Source organism: Drosophila rhopaloa, unplaced genomic scaffold, assembly GCF_018152115.1.
Source record: "Drosophila rhopaloa isolate 14029-0021.01 unplaced genomic scaffold, ASM1815211v1 contig_170, whole genome shotgun sequence".
NCBI classification, from domain to species: Eukaryota; Metazoa; Arthropoda; class Insecta; order Diptera; family Drosophilidae; genus Drosophila; species Drosophila rhopaloa.
Window position 1 is genome coordinate 303,484 of NW_025335051.1, and position 23,887 is coordinate 327,370.

Below are 23,887 nucleotides of genomic sequence, written 5' to 3' on the forward strand. Positions count from 1 at the left end.
CGCTCATGTTAAACCATACTCTACTCCCGCAAGCAAACGAAGTGACATATCTAGGAGTACACCTCGACAGAAGACTCACATGGCGCCGGCACATTGAAGCCAAAAGAACACACCTAAAGCTAAAAGCCAGTAGCCTTCATTGGCTTATCAACGCTCGGTCTCCCCTTAGTCTTGAATATAAAGTCCTGCTGTATAACTCGGTACTAAAACCTATATGGATGTACGGCTCTCAGTTATGGGGGAATGCCAGCAATAGCAATATTGACATAGTCCAGCGAGCTCAGTCGAAGATCTTGAGAACAATCACCGGGGCACCGTGGTACGTTCGCAACGAAAACATACATCGCGACGAAAACATTCTACCAGTCAAAGAAATGATCGCAGAACAGAAGGAAAAGTACTTTACCAAGCTATCGTTGCACCCTAACCACCTGGGGAGGGGTCTTACAAGGTTGATCAACCAATCACGCCTTCGTCGCAATGACTTACCCACCCAGCGACCGACTTGAGGCACGCGCAACCAGAATGCAGTCTTATTATACTGTTAGTTAAATTTTAATGTTAAGATTCGTAAACTTATTGTTAGTCTCAAAATTAAGAGAAGATTCAATAAATGAAAGCAAAGTTAAATACAAAAAAAAAAAAAAATTAGTTTTCATTCCTTCTTGAAGAAGAGAGGAAAAAAAGAGGACGTGTCCGCGTCGCCATGATTTCTACGGTTGTCGTTATCTCAAAAATAAAACACTGATAGATTCTTAAGGAGTACAGATGTCACGATGGCATCAAGCACCAAAAAAAAAAAAAAAATTGTTCTGAAATGGAGGCTACTCAAAGAAAAAAGTCGATTTTTTCACTAATTTTTCCATTTTGTCTAATTTTTAAAAATATTATAAATTTAAAATAGATAGATAGAGATATATTTAAAGAATATTCATGCCAAATTTCAAGTAAATCGACTGATTAGATCTTGAGATATAGTGGCGACCGCATCAAAAAAGTAGTTTCGAGAAACACGCGTTTAAAGTTTTACGTTAAGTTTCGGGCAGCGTAACTGATAGAATATTACGTATAAATTACATTCCCTTAATCAGCTATCCCAGCTCCATACAATGATCTTCAAACGATTAGTGTAGTATACTGAAAATAAGGGTATTGTTATAGAAAGAAGGAGAGAAAGTTATTCATACTAAGGTAGCCCGGGCTTCCAGCCACCTGTTGTTCCAGTCGTTCGCTCAACCGGTCTAGTTGCCACGTCACTAAAACGACTATAACTTTGAAAATAATTTGAGTTTTGAAAAATCCTTTTAGGGAGATATTTGTGAATATAAAAACTATCAAATTATGAAAAAAAAAATTGTCGATTTTCTCAAATTTCTAGACTAAAAGACTTCCTTAAGCTAGCACACCTGCCTGCCTGATAGAGTGCATCCAAAAAACACAAGGCTCTGATTCCTTATGGAGTAGTCGAACATGAATACTTCATTAAGAATCAATACGAGTAAGAATAGACACAGTATTTTCTGAAACTGACAAGTCCGATGGAAAATTAATGGCAAAAGAGCAGATGGAAAAAAATGTAAGCTGCGAAAGCCAGTTAGATCTAGCGATAGAGCAGTTCGATGAATATTTAAAAGATACTTTTGAGGAACTTGAAAATGATAAAGTACAAATATTTGAAACTAGGATCGGGAAACTTAATTTTTATTGGGATAAGCTAGTTGCTTTAAAGCAGGGAAACACTACAGATGTCACTGATTAGATGATTTGACAACGCTGACAACACATTTTATGGAGTTACCAAAAATTGGGACCTATTTTATGAGTTATTTAATGAACTCATACATTTAAGGGAGGATCTCAGTCCCACCTTAAAATTCAATTACCTTAAATTCTCACTTAAGTGAGAAGCCAGGAATTTATGAGGCCGCATGGGAATCGTTAACCAGATTCTGAAATTGCCTAAACTTCGGTCTCAAACAGAAAAGCACAAGAAAAATCTTTCAATTAAAAGAAATAATTCACAAAAAACGATTCAAGTGGAAGCATTAATACTTCCAAAACTAATTTTTTTTTTCTATTAACGTGTGGCTTAGTATTTAATACTGTCCTTTGTGGACAATCAATAAATGTGGTGGTGAGGTACTTCGCTTATGGTTTTTACAGATGTAGTGGGAGTTGTGAAATCAGGTCAGACATCATTCAAAGAGTGTTGCGGGTGAAACATCGGCCCCAGAGTGTATTTCGGATCGGACCTTAGTCTCAGTGTAGATCTAAAGGGTGGGTCCTTTGTAACCTCCTGGTTTGTGTGCTGTTATCTAGCAGGTTTATTGCCAAATTGTTGCAATGTTCTTCAAGCCTGTTTACGTATCTCTTGCTGTTTCGCTGAATTTCTTCCTTCACCCACGGGAAGTCGAGGACCTGATGGATTGTGGCGTTGTCATGAAACAGATGGGCGTTTGTAGCAATGCGCAGGATTTTGTTTTCCAGCACCTGGATGCAGTTAATGTTTGACTTGCAGGCTGTGCCCCACAATTGCATGCCATATGTCCAGATAGGTCTGATGATCGTCTTGTAAATCAATAACTTCGATGATGTCGGTAGCTTGGACTCCAAAACTAATGAGGGCTCTCCCAATCAACAGAGTTAATGTTGACAAATCAAAGTGTTAGAAGTACAATGTAGATCTGATAATTGGGGCAGATCTATACTCTCACATTCTGCAAAATGGAGTGGTCAAAGTTAGTGGCTTCCTCGGTCAAAAACCCGATTTCGGGTGGGTTGTCTCTGGATGCAAAAAATCCAAAGGTAAAAAGGCGATTGTAGCAACTGCCATCTAATTAAAAGATAGAATTGATTGGCATTTTATCCCTCCGGCAGGACCTCACTTCGGAGGTATTTGGGAATCTAGAGTTAAATCCATGAAGCACCATTTCAAAAGGGTAATAGGAGAAAATAGTCTGACATACGAAGATATGTCCACAATTTTATGTCAAATAGAAACATGCTTGAATTCAAGACCATTGTATACTTCTGAGAATGAAATGGATCAACATGAAGTGTTAAGTCCAGGTCACTTCTTTATTGGTAGACCACCGTTAGAGATTGTTGCACCAATTGAAAATGAGAAAATTGGTAATTTAGATAGTGGAAATTATTCCAAAAAATTACTGTTAAATAGAGGAGTATGTTTAATAGAGGAGTATTTGCATACTCTACAACAGAGGAACAAGTGAAAGAGGGATAGTCCAAATATAGAGGAAGGATCCGGTTAAATTAGACCACCGCATAATCACAGTGCATGTAGATTTTCAGTACTTGATTTATAATTTCGAGATCGATGCATATCACCTTATGGCAGAATCTACTATTAATAAATGTCAAAAGTGGCAGTCCAATAAAAGAGTTTGTGATGGAAGTTGGCCTTGGAGTAGTGCTAACGACAACAGTTGTGAGATTAAGCCTTTCAAACCAAATAAGCCATTGAACTGCAAGTATAAATCGATTGTAGAGAGTAAGTCTTATTGGGTTGAGTTGGAAAAGAAAAGTAGTTGGCTTTTTAAGGTTCAGAGCAATTCTAAGGCTGGAGTTCAATGTAGCAACTCAAAAATAGAGAACTGATGATAGAGAATTGGTTGCTCAGAACAGTATTCAGCTAGAAGATAAGGGAACATTAGCTTTGTCCTACATTGGAGAAGTCATCGAAATACCAAAGATTATTTGGAACCCGCTCGACCTAACATTAATTAATCATACGGACGAAATCAATCGTTTATCAAAGCAAATTCAATATTTAAGTAGGACTAAATATAACTAGTTGTATGGCGAGAGCGTGAGCCAATATACCTTACCTTCGCTCTTCCGTCTCTGGCCCCCTTAGGTTAGCATAGGTGTAAGAGAAGTTATGTGAAAATTAAAAAGTCAGTGTAAAATCGAATTTGATTCAAGCAACACCTTTTCATCGTCGCTCAATTGTACATTTTCGCCCTCAAATAAATTCGTAGCTGCTGCAACACAAGTTCGCGTTTTACGATTAATACAAAAGAGTGTTAAAATTTCACCAGAGAAATGCTCATTTCTATGCATGCACAAATTTTGTCTGCCAGTTTATAGAAATACTGCAATTTGGAAAGGTCATTTGGAAAGGTCTTTAAAACCAAATTAATGTAGTATGCTCATATATCGGGTACACACTGTACCACTTATATCACTACAGCACTTCAAGTGCGGAGTAATTCGACCCACACAACAATGTTATGAGCATCCTAAATGTTGAGCCGGCATGTCTGCATGCGCGGCCGATCATTCGGTTACCATGTGAGCATAACACCCTCTTTCTCATGCGCGGCCGCTACTTGCGCCGCTTATATACACTTATGCATAAGCATTGACCGCTGCTCTGCAGCGTCACAAATACATTAATATAGATATTTAGATACATAAGCGTTGGCAGCCTGTGCCATGACCAGCGCCGGCGCCACCTGAGTCCAAAAGGCCCGGACAAAAAAAAAAAAAAACACACAAAACAAAAATAAAAATCATTAGCCCGTGCGATGACCAGCACCGGCGCCGTCTGAGTCCAAAAGGCCCGGACAACAACAAAAAAAAACACAGAAAAATAATACAAAAATAAAAATCATCAGCCTATGGGATGACCAGCACCGGCACCGCCTGAATCAAAAAGGCTAAAAAAAGCAAACCAGCAGCAGAACCAGAAAAGTGTGGAAGGAATGGCAAATCCTTCTACGCCAACGCAGGAAAATAAAGTGTGGTAGGCAAACTGCCGACTACACCAACGCAGGAGGCATATGATTGCGGAAGGTAATCCGCCCTTTGCACCATCGTGGGAGGCTCCTGCTCCTGTGGAGCAAAGGGACGCACCAAGCCTACAAGAGGCCCTAGAGTTGTGTCCCAACGATTGACCTCGTCCCCTCATAATAGCTGAGTACAGGGCACGACAGGAGTCCAGCAAACACATCTACAAACGGAAAAGAAGTGGAAAAAGGGTAAAACTCCTGCAACAAAGAAGACTACTAAAGGACTACAGGAATATTGCAACGACCTCGCAGGAGAAGGAAGTACATGAACGGAATATTAAAGAATTGGACAAAATACTTTGCAAACGAGCAAAGTAACGAAACAAGGGCTGCATTTATGCCAATGCCTAAGTTGCCTTTAATTTTAAACTTCCAACCCGAGTCGATGCGCGAAAGCGCTGCTCGAAAAATACTAACCTCTGTTAGGCTATATACTAACAACATATGTATAACTGATATTGGTTTATATAGAGCAAAATATTGTAAATCAGTTATATGAAAACTAACACAAAAAAAAAATTTTTTTCACTCTGATTATTGAAAGAAAAATTTATGCGATTATGCCAGCAGACATTTTATTACATTTATTTAATTAATCAAATTTGAATTCCTAAATTCCTGTTATAAATGCAAAATTTTTTTTTTGTTGATTTTATTTTGCTGAGTGTTTTTCAGTGGCTCTTGAGGTTTGCGCGTGGACACCCGTCCCGCCGGATCTATTATCCTAGTATCTTCGCCTCTGCCGTCCCGGCCGGTCCACCGAGTCTAACCTTTCCGTCCTCTTACTACCCGACGCCCGCAATGTACCCTCCCAGCTCGGCCTCACCCGAAAGTCCAGCCCGGTGTATTTTTTCCCCTCTGACGCGAAATACAAGACCAGGACTCTACACGACAAGAGTCGTCTGCGTTTTCCTCGACATAAATAAGAACCTTCGATGAAGACTCTCCATCAAAATTATCCGTTCGCCTGTGGAGCAGAACTCTCTAGTCCGGTGTTTCTGTGATTTACAAATTTCTTGTAAAGGACTCTTGGACCGAACAGGGACACCGAGACTAGCTAGGGATTTATCCAAGTGGTCTAAAGACCCACGGTGAAAAGTGAAGAACCGCCCGGAGAGTCGAGACGAAACGACCAGCGTCAGGAAGAAATAGAAGAGTTTAAGAATTAAGCCCGCCCAAGAAAATAAGACAATAACAGACGATGAGTACTGCTAAGGAATCCGACGGTGAGTATGAACCCCGCAGGAAAGAATGACGAGATGGGGTAATTTGCGGAGTCACTCCGGATCCCCGTCTATTCCGAGGCTGTGCCGATCGAGGTTCCAGCCCGTTATCGAGGGATGCATCCAGGAACGACACACAGCGACTGGGTGCCGCCAGTAGGTGCTCGTTTGGCTACTGGCCTACAGGGGCAGGATGCACGGAGTAGTACGAGTTCCACTCAGCATTTGCTCCTCGAGAAGTGGAATAAGTGGAACCTGCGGCTCGATAGTAGCTCAGATCCGTTGAATCACATCGCCGCACTCGAGGAGAAGATGACGACGTATAGGATAAATCCAGAAGAGATTCTCCAGGCTATGTCCGACGGCCCGGCGTCATATGCAGTCCGTAGTCATATGCAGTCCGCCTCTTGGGGAACTTGCCGGAGGAAATTCCTGGATTTCTTTCTACCTCCTCGATACTTCGAACGATTAGAGGACGAGAATCGGACTCACGTGCAGAGGAAAGGATTGAAAGGCTCTCCTTTCCTCATACATACAACATACCTGATCGAGCTCAGAACAAAGATGCAGCAGTCCGGGTACCGAGAAGAGGAAGAGTTATACCGAGCACATGAAAACATGGCTCCAGAGTCCCGGCTGTATATCAACCGCAGTGAATTCGCGACGCTGGAGCATCAGCTGCTTGCCCACATGGCTAACGATAACGAGAGTGTCAAACAACTCGAGTCGACTCAATGTGGAACCACAGGAGTAACGAACAGGAACCACGAGGGATCGCAACTTCGACGGTCGCCGAACCCCTTCCGGAACTCGGAGAGTACTACACAGGCAGGACGAAACTCCTCACCGGGACTCACCGGATGATCGGGCAAGAAACCTCGAGGGTGGACGTGGAGCGGGCAAGCGCCCGCTTCGTTGAGAGCGGACACTTCCGCCGAGACTGCCCCAACCCACGTCGCGACTTCTGTTGGGATTGTGGCAGAGTAGGAGTGTTAACCATAAAGTGCTGCCGTCGAAATGCCTCAGGAAACGGAGGACGTGCGGCGGAGACGAGCGAAGCAGCGACCCGACCCCAACAAACCCCCCGTTAAGGATACACGGTGGGCTCATGACAGAAGCGATAGAAGTCGGAGGAAGGTGGGTAGACGCCACCGTTGATACCGGGGCATACAAGCCTGGTTGCCCGCGCAGGCGAGGTTCGCGAGGTTGTCACTAAAATAGCGTTGGTCATGTCTGGACGTGACGAAATTATGGCGAACCCCGGTCACGTTAGCGGGCACCACAGTACTTTTACCCATGTCGGTGATGCCCACCATGTTGGATCGAGTAATACTTGGGATGAAATTCCTCAAAGCAGCAGGAACGCGCATGCGATGTGGGCAAACCACCCTCGACTTGCAGTATGAATCCTAAGCAGTAGGGGACCCTTTGTTACTCCCAGTACCCATACCAACGAGGGACGATCGGGAAGAAGCGGCACACTCCGTCGAGGTTAGGTTCCAATGGACAAACGACACTGGTGTACCCGCTAGGATGGAGGCGGAAGACCACGACGAAGAGCAACAGATTGCACTATTGAGCCTGCGGCAACAAGGCTTCAAGGCGACATGTCATCATCCAACGTGCTCTGGACAGCGTAACTGGGGCGGAGATGGACCCGGTCGCCTTTGCTTACTTAGATGATATTATTGTCATTAGCGCTACGGAGAAACAACACTTCGTTAACATCGCCGAAGTGTTCCGCAGATTGCGGGCGGCAAATTTGAGGATAAACCCAAGGAAGTGTACCTTCTTCATGCAGAAACTGGAATTCAGACCGATCCAGAGAAGGTGTCTGCGATCAATGGGTTGAACACCCCCACCAACCTAAAGAAACTCCGTCAATGGATCGGGATGGCATCATAGTATCGGAGATACGTCCCTAGCTTCGCGACCATCGTACAACCAGTGACTGAAGAAAGGTCGGAAGAGGACCTAGGGACCGGTACAGCGAACCACCTTGGAACAGATTAGAAGATGCCTGGCCAGCGCCCCGTGTTGGGTTGTCCGGATTTCGACCAGAAGTTTATTTTGCAGACTGACGCGAATGACGTCGGCTTGGGAGCGGTGTTATCCCAGGACATCGAGGGCCAAGAGAAGGTCATCGCCGACTAACTCCTGCGGAACATAACTACACGACGACAGAGAAAGAGTGTCTGGCCATCATCTGGGCCATTAGGAAGATGTGGTGCTACCTGGAGGGCTACCGATTCAAAGTCGTTACCAACCACTTGGCTCTCAAATAGTTAAATTCTATTGAGAATTACAACAGTTCCAATTCGACGTGCGCTACCGACGAGGGAAGCTGATCGTCGTGTCCGATACACTTTCGCGACAGCCCTGTGAAGTACTTCAAGCTTGAGGACCACTGCGAATGGATCGGGCAGATAAAAGACAAGATACACGACGAGCCTGAGAAGTTCGCTGACTATATGCTAAATAACAGCCAGCTCTATAGGAACATGGGTTACCGGCCTGTTCTGGCCTGTTATGAACCGCGACGCAAAATACCACGTTCTGCACTGTAAGTCTTGCCAGAAATTTAGACCAAAGCAGCAGGGAAAATGCCAACCCACGTCGTAAGCGAACCCTTCGACATTCTTTGTGCTGAATTTGTAGGTCCACCGCCCCGACCTAAACAAGGGAACTCGATGTTTCTTGTTCTCCAAATGGAATGCCACCGCTTTCCCACTCCGGAAAGCCACCGCTGCTGTAGTACAGAAAGCGTTTCGGGAGGGTATACTCGTGCGCCCATTCGCCCGTAAGTTCGTATGCGACAATGGAATCCAATTCACAAGTCGGGCCCTAAAAGACTACTTTACTAAGCTCGGCGTGGAAGTACAGTACACGGCTCCGTATTGTCCGCAGGAGAATCCCACCGAGTTATTGGGACGACCAAAGTTCCGAAGATTTCCCTCGCTATCAATAGTAGCGTATCGGACTCGACGGGGTATACTCCCGCATCTCTCACTCCGGGACGGGAGCTGCGCTTGCCTGCGATGCTGTACGACGAACTCACCCCTGGATCGCCGGTCCTTCATACAGGTCCTGAAGCAAGGCGTCACACCTCAAAGGAATCTTCGACATCGTACGATCGAATCTTCAACGCGCATCTATAGAGCAGTCGAGGCACTATAACCTTCGAAGGCGTGAATGGAGACCAACGCTCGGGAGTCAAGTATGGCTGCAACAACAGTCCTAACCAAAAGCGACTGAGGAATTCGCCGCCAAACTCGCTCCTAAATATGACGGTCCCTATACCGTCGCGAAGTTCACATCTCCGAACTTGGTATGCCGCCATCCGATACTACATCTCCCTCTCTTTGAAAAATTAAGTAATCTATGGAGTTATTTTGTTAATTATTATTATGCTCACATATCGGGTACACACTGTACCACTTATATCACTGCAACATTGTGACATTTGTTTATGTCCTAATATTCCCAGCACTTCAAGTGCGGAGTAATTCGACCCACACAACAATGTTATGAGCATCCTAAATGCTGAGCCGGCATGTCTGCATGCGCGGCCGATCATTCGGTTACCATGTGAGCATAACACCCTCTCTCTCATGCGCGGCCGCGACTTGCGCCGCTTATATACACTTATGCATAATTTAGATACATAAGCGTTGGCCGCGGCGCTGCTCGCGCAGCTATGTGAATTTTAAGCCAAGCCAACTTATTCTTAAGTCAAGCGGCAACATTCATGAAATGAGCCCCGAACCGAATGCACATTTATTAGTGCATATTATAACCGTATTAAATTCAACAAAATAAATATTAAATACAGAATTGATTGAACTTATTACATTAATGATTTAAGGAATCGTAGGAACATGATGGTTTGATCTCCCTGTAGCCAATGCGTCTAGATCATTTACGTAGAGCACGACTGAATAAAAACGACCGACTTAACTAAAAATTTGGGCAATATTTCTTAGTAGAAACTGACCGCAAACATTTTACATTCCCAAACCCTGTGGTAAAAACAATTTTGAAATGATTAGAACGGTCTAATTTTAAAGAAATATTCAATCACGTCGCCGATGTTTTTTTTATAATAAGACATAGACATAGACAATTACTAAATCACCCCCTGCAAAATAATTTAGAAATTACAAATAGAAAAAAAACATTAGATGTAAATTAAACGCTCACCACTGAGGAAAGATTTGCGTGAAAATTTCGGAAAATAAATTCTTCGAATTCTCATGGACAACACTACAGCTGAGGCTTTTGCCGACTGTGTTGTGCACGAATCGACAGTAAACTCAGCGCGCTCTATGCTATTATATCATTTTGCACGATGCTACAACAGTATGGGCTGAAGTTTTCGTCTTCGCCACCCACTTTGTGCGTTCTTCTCTTAAGTTCTTGATCTGATAAAGATTCTGTTTTGCCTCCTGTATATGCTCTTCGGACATCAGATCAACGATAACGTTGAGATGGGCGTTCGATTAAGACGATGAAACAGCGGACAAGACTATAGTATTTTTTAATTAGTATTCTAACATTTCGAATTATTGTTCACTTCATTTATTATTTTATATGAGATATAATAAAATTATTTAATTTTTATTTTTTTGAAGGTATAAAAGGAAGCAAATAATTGGGGTTATCAATTTTGGTTTGGAAAAAATTCTTAATTTTTTTTTCACGATGCCAAGTAGTATTTACCCTATAATTGGCCTTTAAAAAAAAGTAACCGTAATCGATAAAGTTCACATGAAATTAGTAAAATATATAAATACTAGAGCACCCGGCCAACTTTGTCTCGCCCCAATTTCACGACTTCATGTAACCCCAGAGTAATAATAAAACACTGGTAATTAAAATTTCATAAAAACGTATTTGACTCGAAATCAGTGAAGAGCGATCAGATAAACTATATTTTTTGTTTTTTTTATTAAATAATGATGACGGCTTTCCCACACGCGAACTGGCTACCACTGCCCATGTGAAAAACATTGATATTCCAGATTAATCCCGCAGACATCCAACAATTGGCCTTGCGATTTATTGATTGTCATCGCAAATGCCAATCGAACTGGGAACTGAATCCTCTTGAATTGGAATGGAAGATCTGTTGGAATAATCGGAATTCGTGGGATAAGAACTTCCTCTCCTTTAAATTTGCCCTTAATAATCGTCGCATGAATCACGTTGTTCATCAGTTTTTTAACGGACAACCGCGTACCGTTGCATAATCTCGGATGATTTAGATTCCGCATTATAATAATTGATTCCACTTTCAGTTGCAAATTATGCGGTGGAGTTCCTGGCACATCCAGTGAGTTCAAAAATTCTGTCGGATAGTTGGTCGCTTCATCCTCGTCGGTCACGCTGTCAACGGATCTGTATGAATGCAGTTCTCCAGCGATTTGACTTTGAATAACGAAATTCAAACTATCTACGTCCTTATTCTTCGCTGCTACTATTGCCCGTTTACTAATCCAATCGAGATTTTTATAATTTTTTGCAATGTCGGGAAACACTTTTGTGATGAGTTCCTCTTTCGACGATGTGAACTCGCAAAAATTTGCTGGGAACGATATTAGTCCAGTCTAAACATCAACAGGAATTTCGACATTGCCAAGCGCCAGCAGTTGTCTTGAGAACTCAGCAGCGGAGGGGTCATTCTGCAATGCGACTCTCATATTCGTGGACAATTTAAACTTCTTGACATATCGCCACAAAGAGGACGATTTTAGGCTGCAATAGGCCATCATCCCGACGCTTGAGAACAATACCGCTTGATTCCACATTCTCGCCAACAATCACCACTGCGACTTCATTAATAGTGGGAGCATTAAATTGTCTTGCATGGCTTCCAGTGGGCCTTTTGTCAGCGCTGATAATGATTTTGTGGTCGTCAGAATGCATTGTAATGCAATCTGACCAATCCATTACGCTCATGCAGAAGATTTTGATATTGATGTATAATTTCACGTTTAGTTGCAGTGAAAATTGCACAACGCTGATTTAGTTCATCTTCCGAATCACCAATGAAGTAGATCTGAAGGAATTTATGATCTTTGTTCGGTGGTGGTAACAAAGCGCCAGCTCGATGGTGAATTGCCCTTGAATCTGAATGTTGGGATGCAATTTTAAAAAAATGAGAGTTGTTCATTTTGATTATAAAGAGACGCTATTACCTTATAACTCGGATTGTAGCCTGGTTGATGAACAACCTCGGCTCCAAATGACGTCATTTGAAAGCATCCGTTATATTTTTGTGCAAGCTTTAGAAAACTGTTTGATTGGGCTGAATTTCAATAAGCCGGGGCCTTGCAATCGAAACTTCAGTGCATTGGAATGCTGACATACAACAGACAATGAACCAATAACAACGCAGCTATGATCTTTGTAGGGTGTTTCGGAATTGTATGCGAATGCAGCGCGATTTAAGTTTTCATTTGCGGCTGGTCTTCTTCTACTTACATTTTGTCGGGCTTGAGGTGGTCTCTGTACAGTGCGAAGCTGTGCTATTCGGGCACGTGCCGATGCATTTATTTCTGCACGTACTTCTTGCGTTCGATTATGACGGACATTCTGAGAATGTATCGCATTGCGTGAACGCCGTCCAAGTCTTGATCTAAAAGCAGGCATTATTTCCAACTAAAACATTGGCAATGTTTCGTTAACTCGATTTTTTACAGTTTTATGTACAACAATGAAGGCATAAGACTGCTGTTTTAACAGTTTTATGGACAACAATGAATACATCTCTTGAGCCGATAGCGACTTTTCCGGCAGGTTTTCCCAAAATTTTCTTATGTATTAACCTTCTTCTGGCAATTACAAACAACTGAAAAAAAATTTGAGCCAAATCGGCCCAGCCGTTCTCTTGTTTTGCGATGGCGTACATTTTTTGCACCATTTTTATATATATAGATAATTACCCGCCTAAAAAGCGTGTACGCCACAATTATTGTTACTATTATTACTATTAATACTATGTGATCGGGACACGGCTTAGAGGGGCTTCGAAAAACCACGTGTGCTCCTCGAGTTTTTCCGCCTGTTGAGGATTGCAGACAGGCCAATATTACCGTAGTATGTGGACCCCTTCCTGTTCGGTCCAGACAATCGTCTCCTACGTAGTTTTGGGGTTTGCGCGTGGACACCCGTCCAGCCGGATCTGTTATCCAGTAGTTTCCTCATTTCCATCGTAGTTTTAGGGTTTGCGCGTGGGCACCCGTCCCGCTGGATCCGTTATTCTAGTTCCCTATCCCCCCTAACGTAGTTTTGGGGTTTGCGCGTGGACACCCGTCCCGCCGGATCCGTTATCTTAGTTTTCCCTATTTTTTACGTAGTTTTGGGGTTTACGCGTGGACACCCGTCCCGCCGGATCCGTTATCTTAGTTTTCACTATCTTCCGGCCCGCCGGATCTATTATACTAGTATCTTCGCCTCTGCCGTCCCGGCCGGTCCACCGAGTCTAACCTTTCCGTCCTCTTACTACCCGACGCCCGCAATGTACCCTCCCGGCTCGGCCTCGCCCGAAAGTCCAGCCCGGTGTATTTTTTCGCCTCTGACGCGAAATACAAGACTAGGACTCTACACGACAAGAGTCGCCTGCGTTTTCCTCGACATAAATAAGAACCTTCGATGAAGACTCTCCATCAAAATTATCCGTTCGCCTGTGGAGCAGAACTCTCTAGTCCGGTGTTTCTGTGATTTACAAATTTCTTGTAAAGGACTCTTGGACCGAACAGGGACACCGAGACTAGCTAGGGATTTATCCAAGTGGTCTAAAGACCCACCGTGAAAAGTGAAGAACCGCCCGGAGAGTCGAGACGAAACGACCAGCGTCAGGAAGAAATAGAAGAGTTTAAGAATTAAGCCCGCCCAAGAAAATAAGACAATAACAGACGATGAGTACTGCTAAGGAATCCGACGGTGAGTATGAACCCCGCAGGAAAGAATGACGAGATGGGGTAATTTGCGGAGTCACTCCGGATCCCCGTCTATTCCGACGCTGTGCCGATCGAGGTTCCAGCCCGTTATCGAGGGATGCATCCAGGAACGACACACAGCGTCTGGGTGCCGCCAGTAGGTGCTCGTTTGGCTACTGGCCTACAGGGGCAGGATGCACGGAGTAGTACGAGTTCCACTCAGCATTTGCTCCCCAAGAAGTGGAATAAGTGGAACCTGCGGCTCGATAGTAGCTCAGATCCGTTGACTCACATCGCCGCACTCGAGGAGAAGATGACGACGTATAGGATAAATCCAGGCTATGTCCGACGGCCCGGCGCCACAGTGGTTCCGTAGTAGTCATATGCAGTCCGCCTCTTGGGGAACTTGCCGGAGGAAATTCCTGGATTTCTTTCTACCTCCTCGATACTTCGAACGATTAGAGGACGAGAATCGGACTCACGTGCAGAGGAAAGGATTGAAAGGCTCTCCTTTCCTCATACATACAACATACCTGATCGAGGAAGAGTTATACCGAGCACATGAAAACATGGCTCCAGAGTGCCGGCTGTATATCAACCGCAGTGAATTCGCGACGCTGGAGCATCAGCTGCTTGCCCACATGGCTAACGATAACGAGAGTGTCAAACAACTCGAGTCGACTCAATGTGGAACCACAGGAGTAACAAACAGGAACCACGAGGGATCGCAACTTCGACGGTCGCCGAACCCCTTCCGGAACTCGGAGAGTACTACACAGGCAGGAAGAAATTCCTTACCGGGACTCACCGGGTGATCGGGCAAGGAACCTCGAGGGTGGACGTGGAGCGGGCAAGCGCCCGCTTCGTTGAGAACGGACACTTCCGCCGAGACTGCCCCAACCCACGTCGCGACTTCTGTTGGGATTGTGGCAGAGTAGGAGTGTTAACCATAAAGTGCTGCCGTCGAAATGCCTCGGGAAACGGAGGACGTGCGGCGGAGACGAGCGAAGCAGCGACCCGACCCCAACAAACCCCCCGTTAAGAATACACGGTGGGCTCATGACAGTAGCGATAGAAGTCGGTGGGTAGACGCCACCGTTGATACCGGGGCATCGAGGAGTTTCGCCAGTGAAAGTTTTACAAGTTTTGTCACTAAAATAGCGTTGGTCATGTCTGGACGTCACGAAATTATGGCGAACCCCGGTCACGTTAGCGGGCACCACAGTACTTTTACCCATGTCGGTGATGCCCACCATGTTGGATCGAGTAATACTTGGGAAGAAATTCCTCAAAGCAGCAGGAACGCGCATGCGATGTGGGCAAACCACCCTCGACTTGCAGTATGAATCCTAAGCAGTAGGAGACCCTTTGTTACTCCCAGTACCCATACCAACGAGGGACGATCGGGAAGAAGCGGCACACTCCGTCGAGGTTAGGTTCCAATGGACAAACGACACTGGTGTACCCGCTAGGATGGAGGCGGAAGTTCACGACGAAGAGCAACAGATTGCACTATTGAGCCTGCGGCAACAAGGCTTCAAGGCGACATGTCATCATCCAACGTGCTCTGGACAGCGTAACTGGGGCGGAGATGGACCCGGTCGCCTTTGCTTACTTAGATGACATTATTGTCATTAGCGCTACGGAGAAACAACACTTCGTTAACATCGCCGAAGTGTTCCGCAGATTGCGGGCGGCAAATTTGAGGATAAACCCAAGGAAGTGTACCTTCCAGAGAAGGTGTCTGCGATCAATGGGTTGAACACCCCCACCAACCTAAAGAAACTCCGTCAATGGATCGGGATGGCATCATAGTATCGGAGATACGTCCCTAGCTTCGCGACCATCGTACAACCAGTGACTGAAGAAAGGTCGGAAGAGGACCTAGGGACCGGTACAGCGAACCACCTTGGAACAGATTAGAAGATGCCTGGCCAGCGCCCCGTGTTGGGTTGTCCGGATTTCGACCAGAAGTTTGTTTTGCAGACTGACGCGAATGACGTCGGCTTGGGAGCGGTGTTATCCCAGGACATCGAGGGCCAAGAGAAGGTCATCGCCGACTAACTCCTGCGGAACATAACTACACGACGACAGAGAAAGAGTGTCTGGCCATCATCTGGGCCATTAGGAAGATGTGGTGCTACCTGGAGGGCTACCGATTCAAAGTCGTTACCAACCACTTGGCTCTCAAATAGTTAAATTCTATTGAGAATTACAACAGTTCCAATTCGACGTGCGCTACCGACGAGGGAAGCTGATCGTCGTGTCCGATACGCTTTCGCGACAGCCCTGTGAAGTACTTCAAGCTTGAGGACCACTGCGAATGGATCGGGCAGATAAAAGACAAGATACACGACGAGCCTGAGAAGTTCGCTGACTATATGCTAAATAACAGCCAGCTCTATAGGAACATGGGTTACCGGCCTGTTCTGGCCTGTTATGAACCGCGACGCAAAATACCACGTTCTGCACTGTGAGTCTTGCCAGAAATTTAGACCAAAGCAGCAGGGAAAATGCCAACCCACGTCGTAAGCGAACCCTTCGACATTCTTTGTGCTGAATTTGTAGGTCCACCGCCCCGATCTAAACAAGGGAACTCGATGTTTCTTGTTCTCCAAATGGAATGCCACCGCTTTCCCACTCCGGAAAGCCACCGCTGCTGTAGTACAGAAAGCGTTTCGGGAGGGTATACTCGTGCGCCCATTCGCCCGTAAGTTCGTATGCGACAATGGAACCCAATTCACAAGTCGGGCCCTAAAAGACTACTTTACTAAGCTCGGCGTGGAAGTAGAGGTGCAGAAACATCGAGTGGAACATCGATAACATCGATGTTTTCAAAACATCGAAACCATCGATGATGGTCACGAACCACTAACAACTCTGCGCTCGGTGCGAACAAATTGTAAGTAAATTAATTTCTTAATTTTTTTCTAACAACTAACAAAATTGTTGATAATATTTGGGATTGCTAGTTGGTGGTGTTGGTGGTGTGTCCACCCGAGACGATGCCATTATTGCCACAAGTCAATTTATGGAAAAGGAAAACGCTTCTGACACTTGCGACCCCTTAAAGTATTTGGAGGTATGATTTTTAAATAATTATGACAAACAAAAATAAGAAATACTTTTTACAGATGACTGATGACAACGAATTAAAATTGGTTGCAAAAAAATATTTCTGTGTACGAGCCTCGTCCTATGAGTCTGAAAGGGTGTTCATCAAAGCTGAACAAACTGTATCTGATCGCAGAACAAGGCTTAAACCTGAAGTTGTTGATAAACTTCTTTTCCTCAACAAAAATAGACACTTTAATTGATCTCAAATAAACCTCATTGTTATCGTTTGTACTGTTTTGCGTTTTTTTTTTTTTAAAACATCGATGTTTCACTCGATGTTTTTTTTGAAAACATCGAAAACATCGATGGGCACAAACATCGTGCGACCAAAAGCGACTGAGGATTTCGCCTCCAAACTCGCTCCTAAATATGACGGTCCCTATACCGTCGCGAAGTTCACATCTCCGAACTTGGTATGGCTGCAGCGTCCAGGAGACCGAACCCTACTAAACCCTACTATGCAGTGGACACCCTTGACACCCGGCACGGTAAGAGGCTTGGAACCGCGGAATAACTTTAAGATCCATGCTTATAATAGGTTAAGATTTACGAGTCCTTTGTAAGCTACACCGTTAGGTAGGGAGCTCAAAGGTAGGGTTATACCAATAAGTCTAGATTACTGTTTCAAATGGACGATGTAATAGTATGGAGTAATAGAGGAGGAGGAGTTCCCCACCTCCGATGACGAAGCCGGGGGTAGCTCAATGCGATTGGACAACGATCCAGGATCCCGGTGACTCACGTTTTGCTGGACTCCGCGGAGGCCTGTGGAGTCAGCCAGCACGTCACCCCCGCCCACCCTCGTACCGTCACGACGACGACGAGGATAACGCTACCGACCACGACTCCGACCGATTCAGCCGACCACCACGCTCTGGAGACAGCTCACCGAACGGCTATCCCCAAGGACGACGGATATGTGTCGCTCATGCGCTTTGACGTCCGTTCGGTGCTCATTAAAGTGCCTGGAAGAGCCCCCACTCCCACCTCCATGCCCGGCGCTGGAAGCCGGCGTAGGAGTTGACCTCGAGGCCGATCGTTCGCCGTTCGACGTAGCAGAAGGGGAAGCTGCTAAAGGATCTGAATGTCCAACAACTCCACCGCAACGAGTTTCGACGGCCCCAGCAACGTTCTCTCAAGGGGTCCAAACGTCCCCAGTAGGCGGAAAGGACCATCCACAGAAGGTGTCAAACCGGAGAACCCAAACCTCGCCACCCAACCGGCTGGACTCACGTCGCTTGACCCAGACACCCGAAATGGGAATGCCAACACCGGTCGTTTCTTGTTTCGAGAATCTGGGGCTTTGAGTTGGTCACAGACAGCGAAAATGACGAAGAAGAAAGGCCTCTGTTTCGCCGTTCCTTCTCGACGTCGTCTCAGCAAGACCAGATAGTCAAGACCATACCCTCTGGAGTCTGCGCTGAACGTTCTCACCGTTGGGTTACGAGTGACCTCTGGACCAGGTCGCGGGAAGGTGGGGACCCCCAACGATTCCCCAGTTGCGCTCTTCCTGGCGAACCGCTCACTGAATAGGAGAATCATGAACTAGAGCAAGACTGAAGCTAGTGCGATGGAGGTTGACCAGTCGGAAAAAGCGTAGACGACCTTTGCCCACTACCGGAAGATTGGATCGGAGGTAACAACCTACGCTGTCTGCCTCGGCGTGTCGTAGGGCAGGTAGACCGGAAGGTAGCAACCCGGATCAGTCGTGGACTGATTACCGTCACCATCAAGAACGACGGGTGCCTCTCCATTGCGCAGCGGGAAGAAAAGGGGGGTGTGACGAACCCGCCTAGAAGGCGTGTACGTCACAATTATTGTTACTACCATTATAATAGTTTTAAGAGAGATATCGTGAAGCACAATAAATATTAAGTCATATTAAGAATAAATAAGTTATATCTAAGTTCAAAACCCGGGGTGGCAACGCCACCAAGCCAAGACACGTTAAATTCTAGAAAAGCACAGGAGCTAAGATACCATTAGTAGCAAAATACTAGAAATACCAAATGCGGGAAAAGGCAGAAAAAGGGAAGGCGGTCGTTCAGCAATAGTGGAGCAGCGCTTCTCTCGGGATCGCGGAACGAATAAGACGTGTGATCGGGAGACGGCTTACCGAGGCTTCGAAAAACCGCGTGTGCTCCTCGAGTTTTTCCGTGTGTTGAGGATTGCAGGATAGGCCAACAGTGACGCCTGACGCGACCACTCTCGGCCTTCTGATCGCGAGTATTACGCTGTTGTTCGCGGGTGATTTTAAAGAGGTTAGTACGACGTTTTCATGCGCTCAAAACGGTGTAGGATAACTTGAATAAATTGTTATGAATATATGATCGCACCTTCCGATCATGTGTTTTTCATTTCTTAGTCGGATAAGAAAATCTAACCTAACCTCATTCCCACAGCTGCTTTGGGCCTGAACGTGGACATCCTTCCCGTTCACCACCAGTACCGCCGGATCCGTTATCTTAGTTTTCACAAGTTTCCATCATCCTAGTATCTTCGCCTCTGTCGTAGTTTTGGACACCCGTCCCGGCCGGTCGACCGAGTCTAACCTTTCCGTCCTCTTACTACCCGACACCCGCAAAGTATCCCGGCTCGGCCTCGCCCGAAGGTTCAGCCCGGTGAATTTTTCGCCCCTGACGTGAAATACAGGATTCAAACGCCCGCAAAATACCCTCCCGAATTTTTCGACTCTGACGCGAAATACAAGGCTACACGATCAGCGTCGTCTGCGTTTTCTTCGACACAAATAAGAACCTTCGGTGAAGACTCCCCATCACCGGGCTCTCTATGCCGGTGTTTCGGTGATTTACAATTTTCCTGTAAAGGACTCTTGGATCCTACTGAGATCTGTACCCCGGCCGAGAAAGCATTCTTACAAGATGAATCATATGCCTTAAATGGGATAAAGCCACTATATGTAATAGTGTAGTTGATAAATAGTTTATTAAGAATTTAGCAAAAATTTGTGTAACAGTATTTCTCTAAGCATTTATTCTTCTACGATGTGCTAGTCTTCAAGCGTCCACATCGCTACAAGCAGTGCAAAGCGTCGTTAGCCCTCAAATATCTGATCGCTCTTTTGATTGAGCCTCTCAACTCAATCGAGGTTGTATCAGTTGACAAAGACGAAGATGACACACATAAGATATGCTTACCGAGAAATCGACAGTTACAACCCTAAGCCAGTTAATGAAAATATACATATTATTATACCCTTGCAGTGGGTATTATAATTTCAGTCAAAAGTTTCCAACGCAGTGAAGAAGACATTTGCATATATATTCTTGATCAGCATCACCAGGAGAGTCGATCTAGCCATGTCCGTCTGTCTGTATGTCTGTCCGTCCGTCCGTTTCTACGCAAACTAGTCCCTCAGTTTTAAAGCTATCTGCTTGAAACTTTCCCAAAAGTTGTCTTTCTATTGCATGTAGTATATAAGTCGGAACGAGCCGGATCGGGTGACTATATCATATAGCTGCCATATAACTGAACGATCAGAAAAGCCATAACGTTGGTGTTTTTAAGGTTAGGAAGTTGGGATTTTCTATTTTTGGCCAATCAATCCGACACACCCAATTTCATAAGGATCGGCCGACTATATCTTTTAGCTGCCATATAACTGAACGACTGGAAATGTCATAACTTTGGTGTTTTTAAAGTTAGGAAGTTGGGATTTTTTATGAGTATTAAGAATGCATCATATGAATAATTTTGTAGAATATAACTTACAGAATATTCTGCAAGGGTATATCAACTTCGGCTCCGCCCAAAGTTAGCTTTCCTTTCTTTTTTTTAATCTGAAACAAGTGTACACTTAGTTATAGACAAACAAAATTGGGCTTTTGCTTCTCTTAAAAAGCTAACATATCAATCTTCTTAAGGACCCGGTCAAGAAGGGCGTAATCACGTTTGTTTCGTTTTGTGTACAATAAGTCTTGAATTTTATATTTTAATTTGTATTTTCGACTTCAGCTTAATTTTTTTTTTTGTGTTAAAGCTTGGTTTTTATTTATTGGATCTTCTCTTTATGAGTCTAACAATAAGGTTGCAAATCTTAAAATAATATATTATCAAACAGTTTAATTTTAACTGAATAGAGACTTCATCGTCCTAATAATTAGAGCTGGATTGGAAGGTCGCTGTGGCGAAGACGAAAACTGCTGAAGGCTGTTGGCTTAGAGCTTTAATTGTGTTCTTTTGGCTTCAAGTAAGACGTCTATCGAGGTGTACGCCAAGAAATGTTACTTCATTTGCTATCGGAACCACGGTTTTGTTTAGAGTAAGTGGAGGGCAGTCTTGCCTGTTGAGTGTGAACGTTACGTGTTTGTATTTTTGTTCGTTAACTTTGATTCGCCAGTCGGATAACCATTTCTCCACTGCCTCCAGGTGCTTAGCAAGTTGCGCCGTTGCTTGCTTGGGGCATCTCGATCGGCTTAGGATCGCTGTGTCATCAGTAAAAGTGGATATGGTTAGTTGCCTGCTCGTTAGGATGTCCGCAGTGTAGATAAGGTAATGTGTTGGCCCGAACACGCTGCCTTGAGGAACTCCGGCTCTGATGATGTAGTCATCGGACATGGCAACATTACATCTTACTGAGAATTTCCTGTTGTAAAGGTATGACTTCAGAAGTTTGTGAGTGTTAGTTGGGAGCATTTATGTTATTTTTTGCATTAAACCTTCTAACCATACTCTGTCGAAAGCTTGTGATACGTCCAGAAATATCGCAGTGCAGTACTCCCTTTGTTCGAATGCATTTCGGATTTATGCGGTTGACTTGCTCGATGGTTCCATGATTTCTCGAAAGCCGATTTGATGAGTCGGGATTTTGTTGTGTGTTCTGAGATATGGGGTAATATGTGCCAAGAAGCATTTTTCGAAGAGTTAGACACGTTAGTAAACTAATTGGTCTATATGAGCAATTGTGCGGTCTTTGCCAGGTTTTGGTATCATTATGATGATCGACTTTTTCCATCTCTCTGGGAAGTGTCCATGTCTCGTTATTGCATTGAAGAGTTGGCAAATAGCTCAAACTGCTCAAAAAGGAAGTTGAATAATCATTTTTGGAGATATTAGGTCGCATCCATGAGATTTTTTTGGGTTGAGTTGTTCATTTATGGTTTTGAGTAACTCATGTGGCCTAAAAACAATTAGTTCATACGTAGATGTGTCGATATCTGATGTTGCTGGTGTGAGATCCCGTTTGATGCAAATCTGTCAGCTCTTTCTCCGTCGCTGCGCCCCAATTGCCTGTCCTTATTGGCATTGCAGGTTCTAATGGTGCGCAGAGTGATGAGTGTGCTCTCCAAAGTGGGAACTTGGAGCTCATTGGGGATAACTGCTCTATGTTTAATTGATTTGCAATAAAATTATAATATTATTTATAGTATATGCTAACACATATCCTTAAATTACAATAACCTTAAAAACTTGTAAAATACGTTTTTACATATACTTTAGACAGGCATGACCTTATAGAATTTTAAGAAATATATTGCAATAGCTTCTAAAACCTTGATAAAATCAGTTTTTACATTTATACTTTACATTGCCATGATCTTTGAAGAACTTTGAGGAATATAGAAGAAGATGTTATACAAAATGTAAATATTAGAACTTCAAAGAAATATTCTCATAAATAGAATAGAATCATCTTTGTTAAAAGACCCAACTATTATGAAAAAAAGTTATCTTAAAAGTAAGCCTTCGAACACTTTCCTAAATAGTTTAAAGAAACTGTTGGCCAAAAATACCTTAAGGTTTTTGTTAAGCCAACATATATAATTATAATTACGAAAATAAAATATACAAACTTATTGCATGGAAGGACGCAAATGCCGCAACATTTTTCCATTCCGCTTAAATTTTTTTCCGCTTCTCTCATGTCAGCATTAATTTGATCCATTCCTTCTTCAATGCGGTCCAGTTGTTCTATAATAAAGAAACAGATTAGTCATATGAAATACTTTAATCTTTTATTATAAAATTATTACTTCTTATATAATAATTACAGCAGTATACGCGCAAATTAACAATTTATTCCGAAGTAAGCACCAAAAGTTCAGGAATTTAAAGCTATTGTATTTTGCACATATATCGAATGCACACTGTACTTCATACATTGTTGCATATGTATAAACAAATATAAAATAAGTATTAATCTACGCGTCCGACGGTGCAGAACTGTAAAATTATTTTCCCTGAAGACGGTTGCCGAAATATATTGGAAAAAATAAAAAAAAAAATTTAAAAATTTTGTTTAAAAATTTTTTTAATTGTTGACCTCGAGCCGGAAAAACTCAAAAATAAAATATAAAATATAAATTCTGAGTCCCAGTCGCTAAACCAAGTGGCCGAAATCCGAGCCGGTCTGTATACTTTGGTCGGCTAAAGGAAAGTGCAAGTGTCAGCACAATTGTCATACGCGGTCCTCACATTGATATGAACTCAAGTATATGTGCATACTCCCTCGTGCTCCCTAACAATATAAAACCGTCTCTCCGCTGCCGCTGTTGGCAGCGCAGCTACGAGACTTAGCCCTTTTAAGCTCTTAAGATATATTTGTAAAGCCAGAAACTCTTGAGAGGTTGATGCGGCACTTTCGCTGCTTTAATAAAAATATATAAAATCAAAATACAAACCAAAGGCTTATATTGTGATGGGAACTCGGATTTACATGGCGACCGTGACAAAGGTCTAAGCCCAGGCAGTCACAAGGAACTCGAATTTACATGGCAACAAGGGACTTGAGCTAAATCGATGGATGGAACGAAAACAACAACAAAAAGGAGGA

At 44.0% G+C, this 23,887-nt stretch overlaps 1 protein-coding gene across 1 annotated transcript in view; it reads right to left on the reverse strand.

Moving 5' to 3' along the window:
• Nucleotides 1-23,021, reverse strand: part of LOC123037548 (synaptosomal-associated protein 25) — a 263,247-nt gene extending 240,226 nt beyond the window's left edge. Inside the window, exon 1 of the mRNA XM_044458790.1 lies at nucleotides 22,908-23,021. Within this exon, the coding sequence (XP_044314725.1) occupies nucleotides 22,908-22,999 (92 nt within the window). The 5' untranslated portion in view covers nucleotides 23,000-23,021. The remainder of the gene's footprint in view (nucleotides 1-22,907) is intronic.
• Between the last annotated feature and the right edge of the window lie 866 nt (nucleotides 23,022-23,887).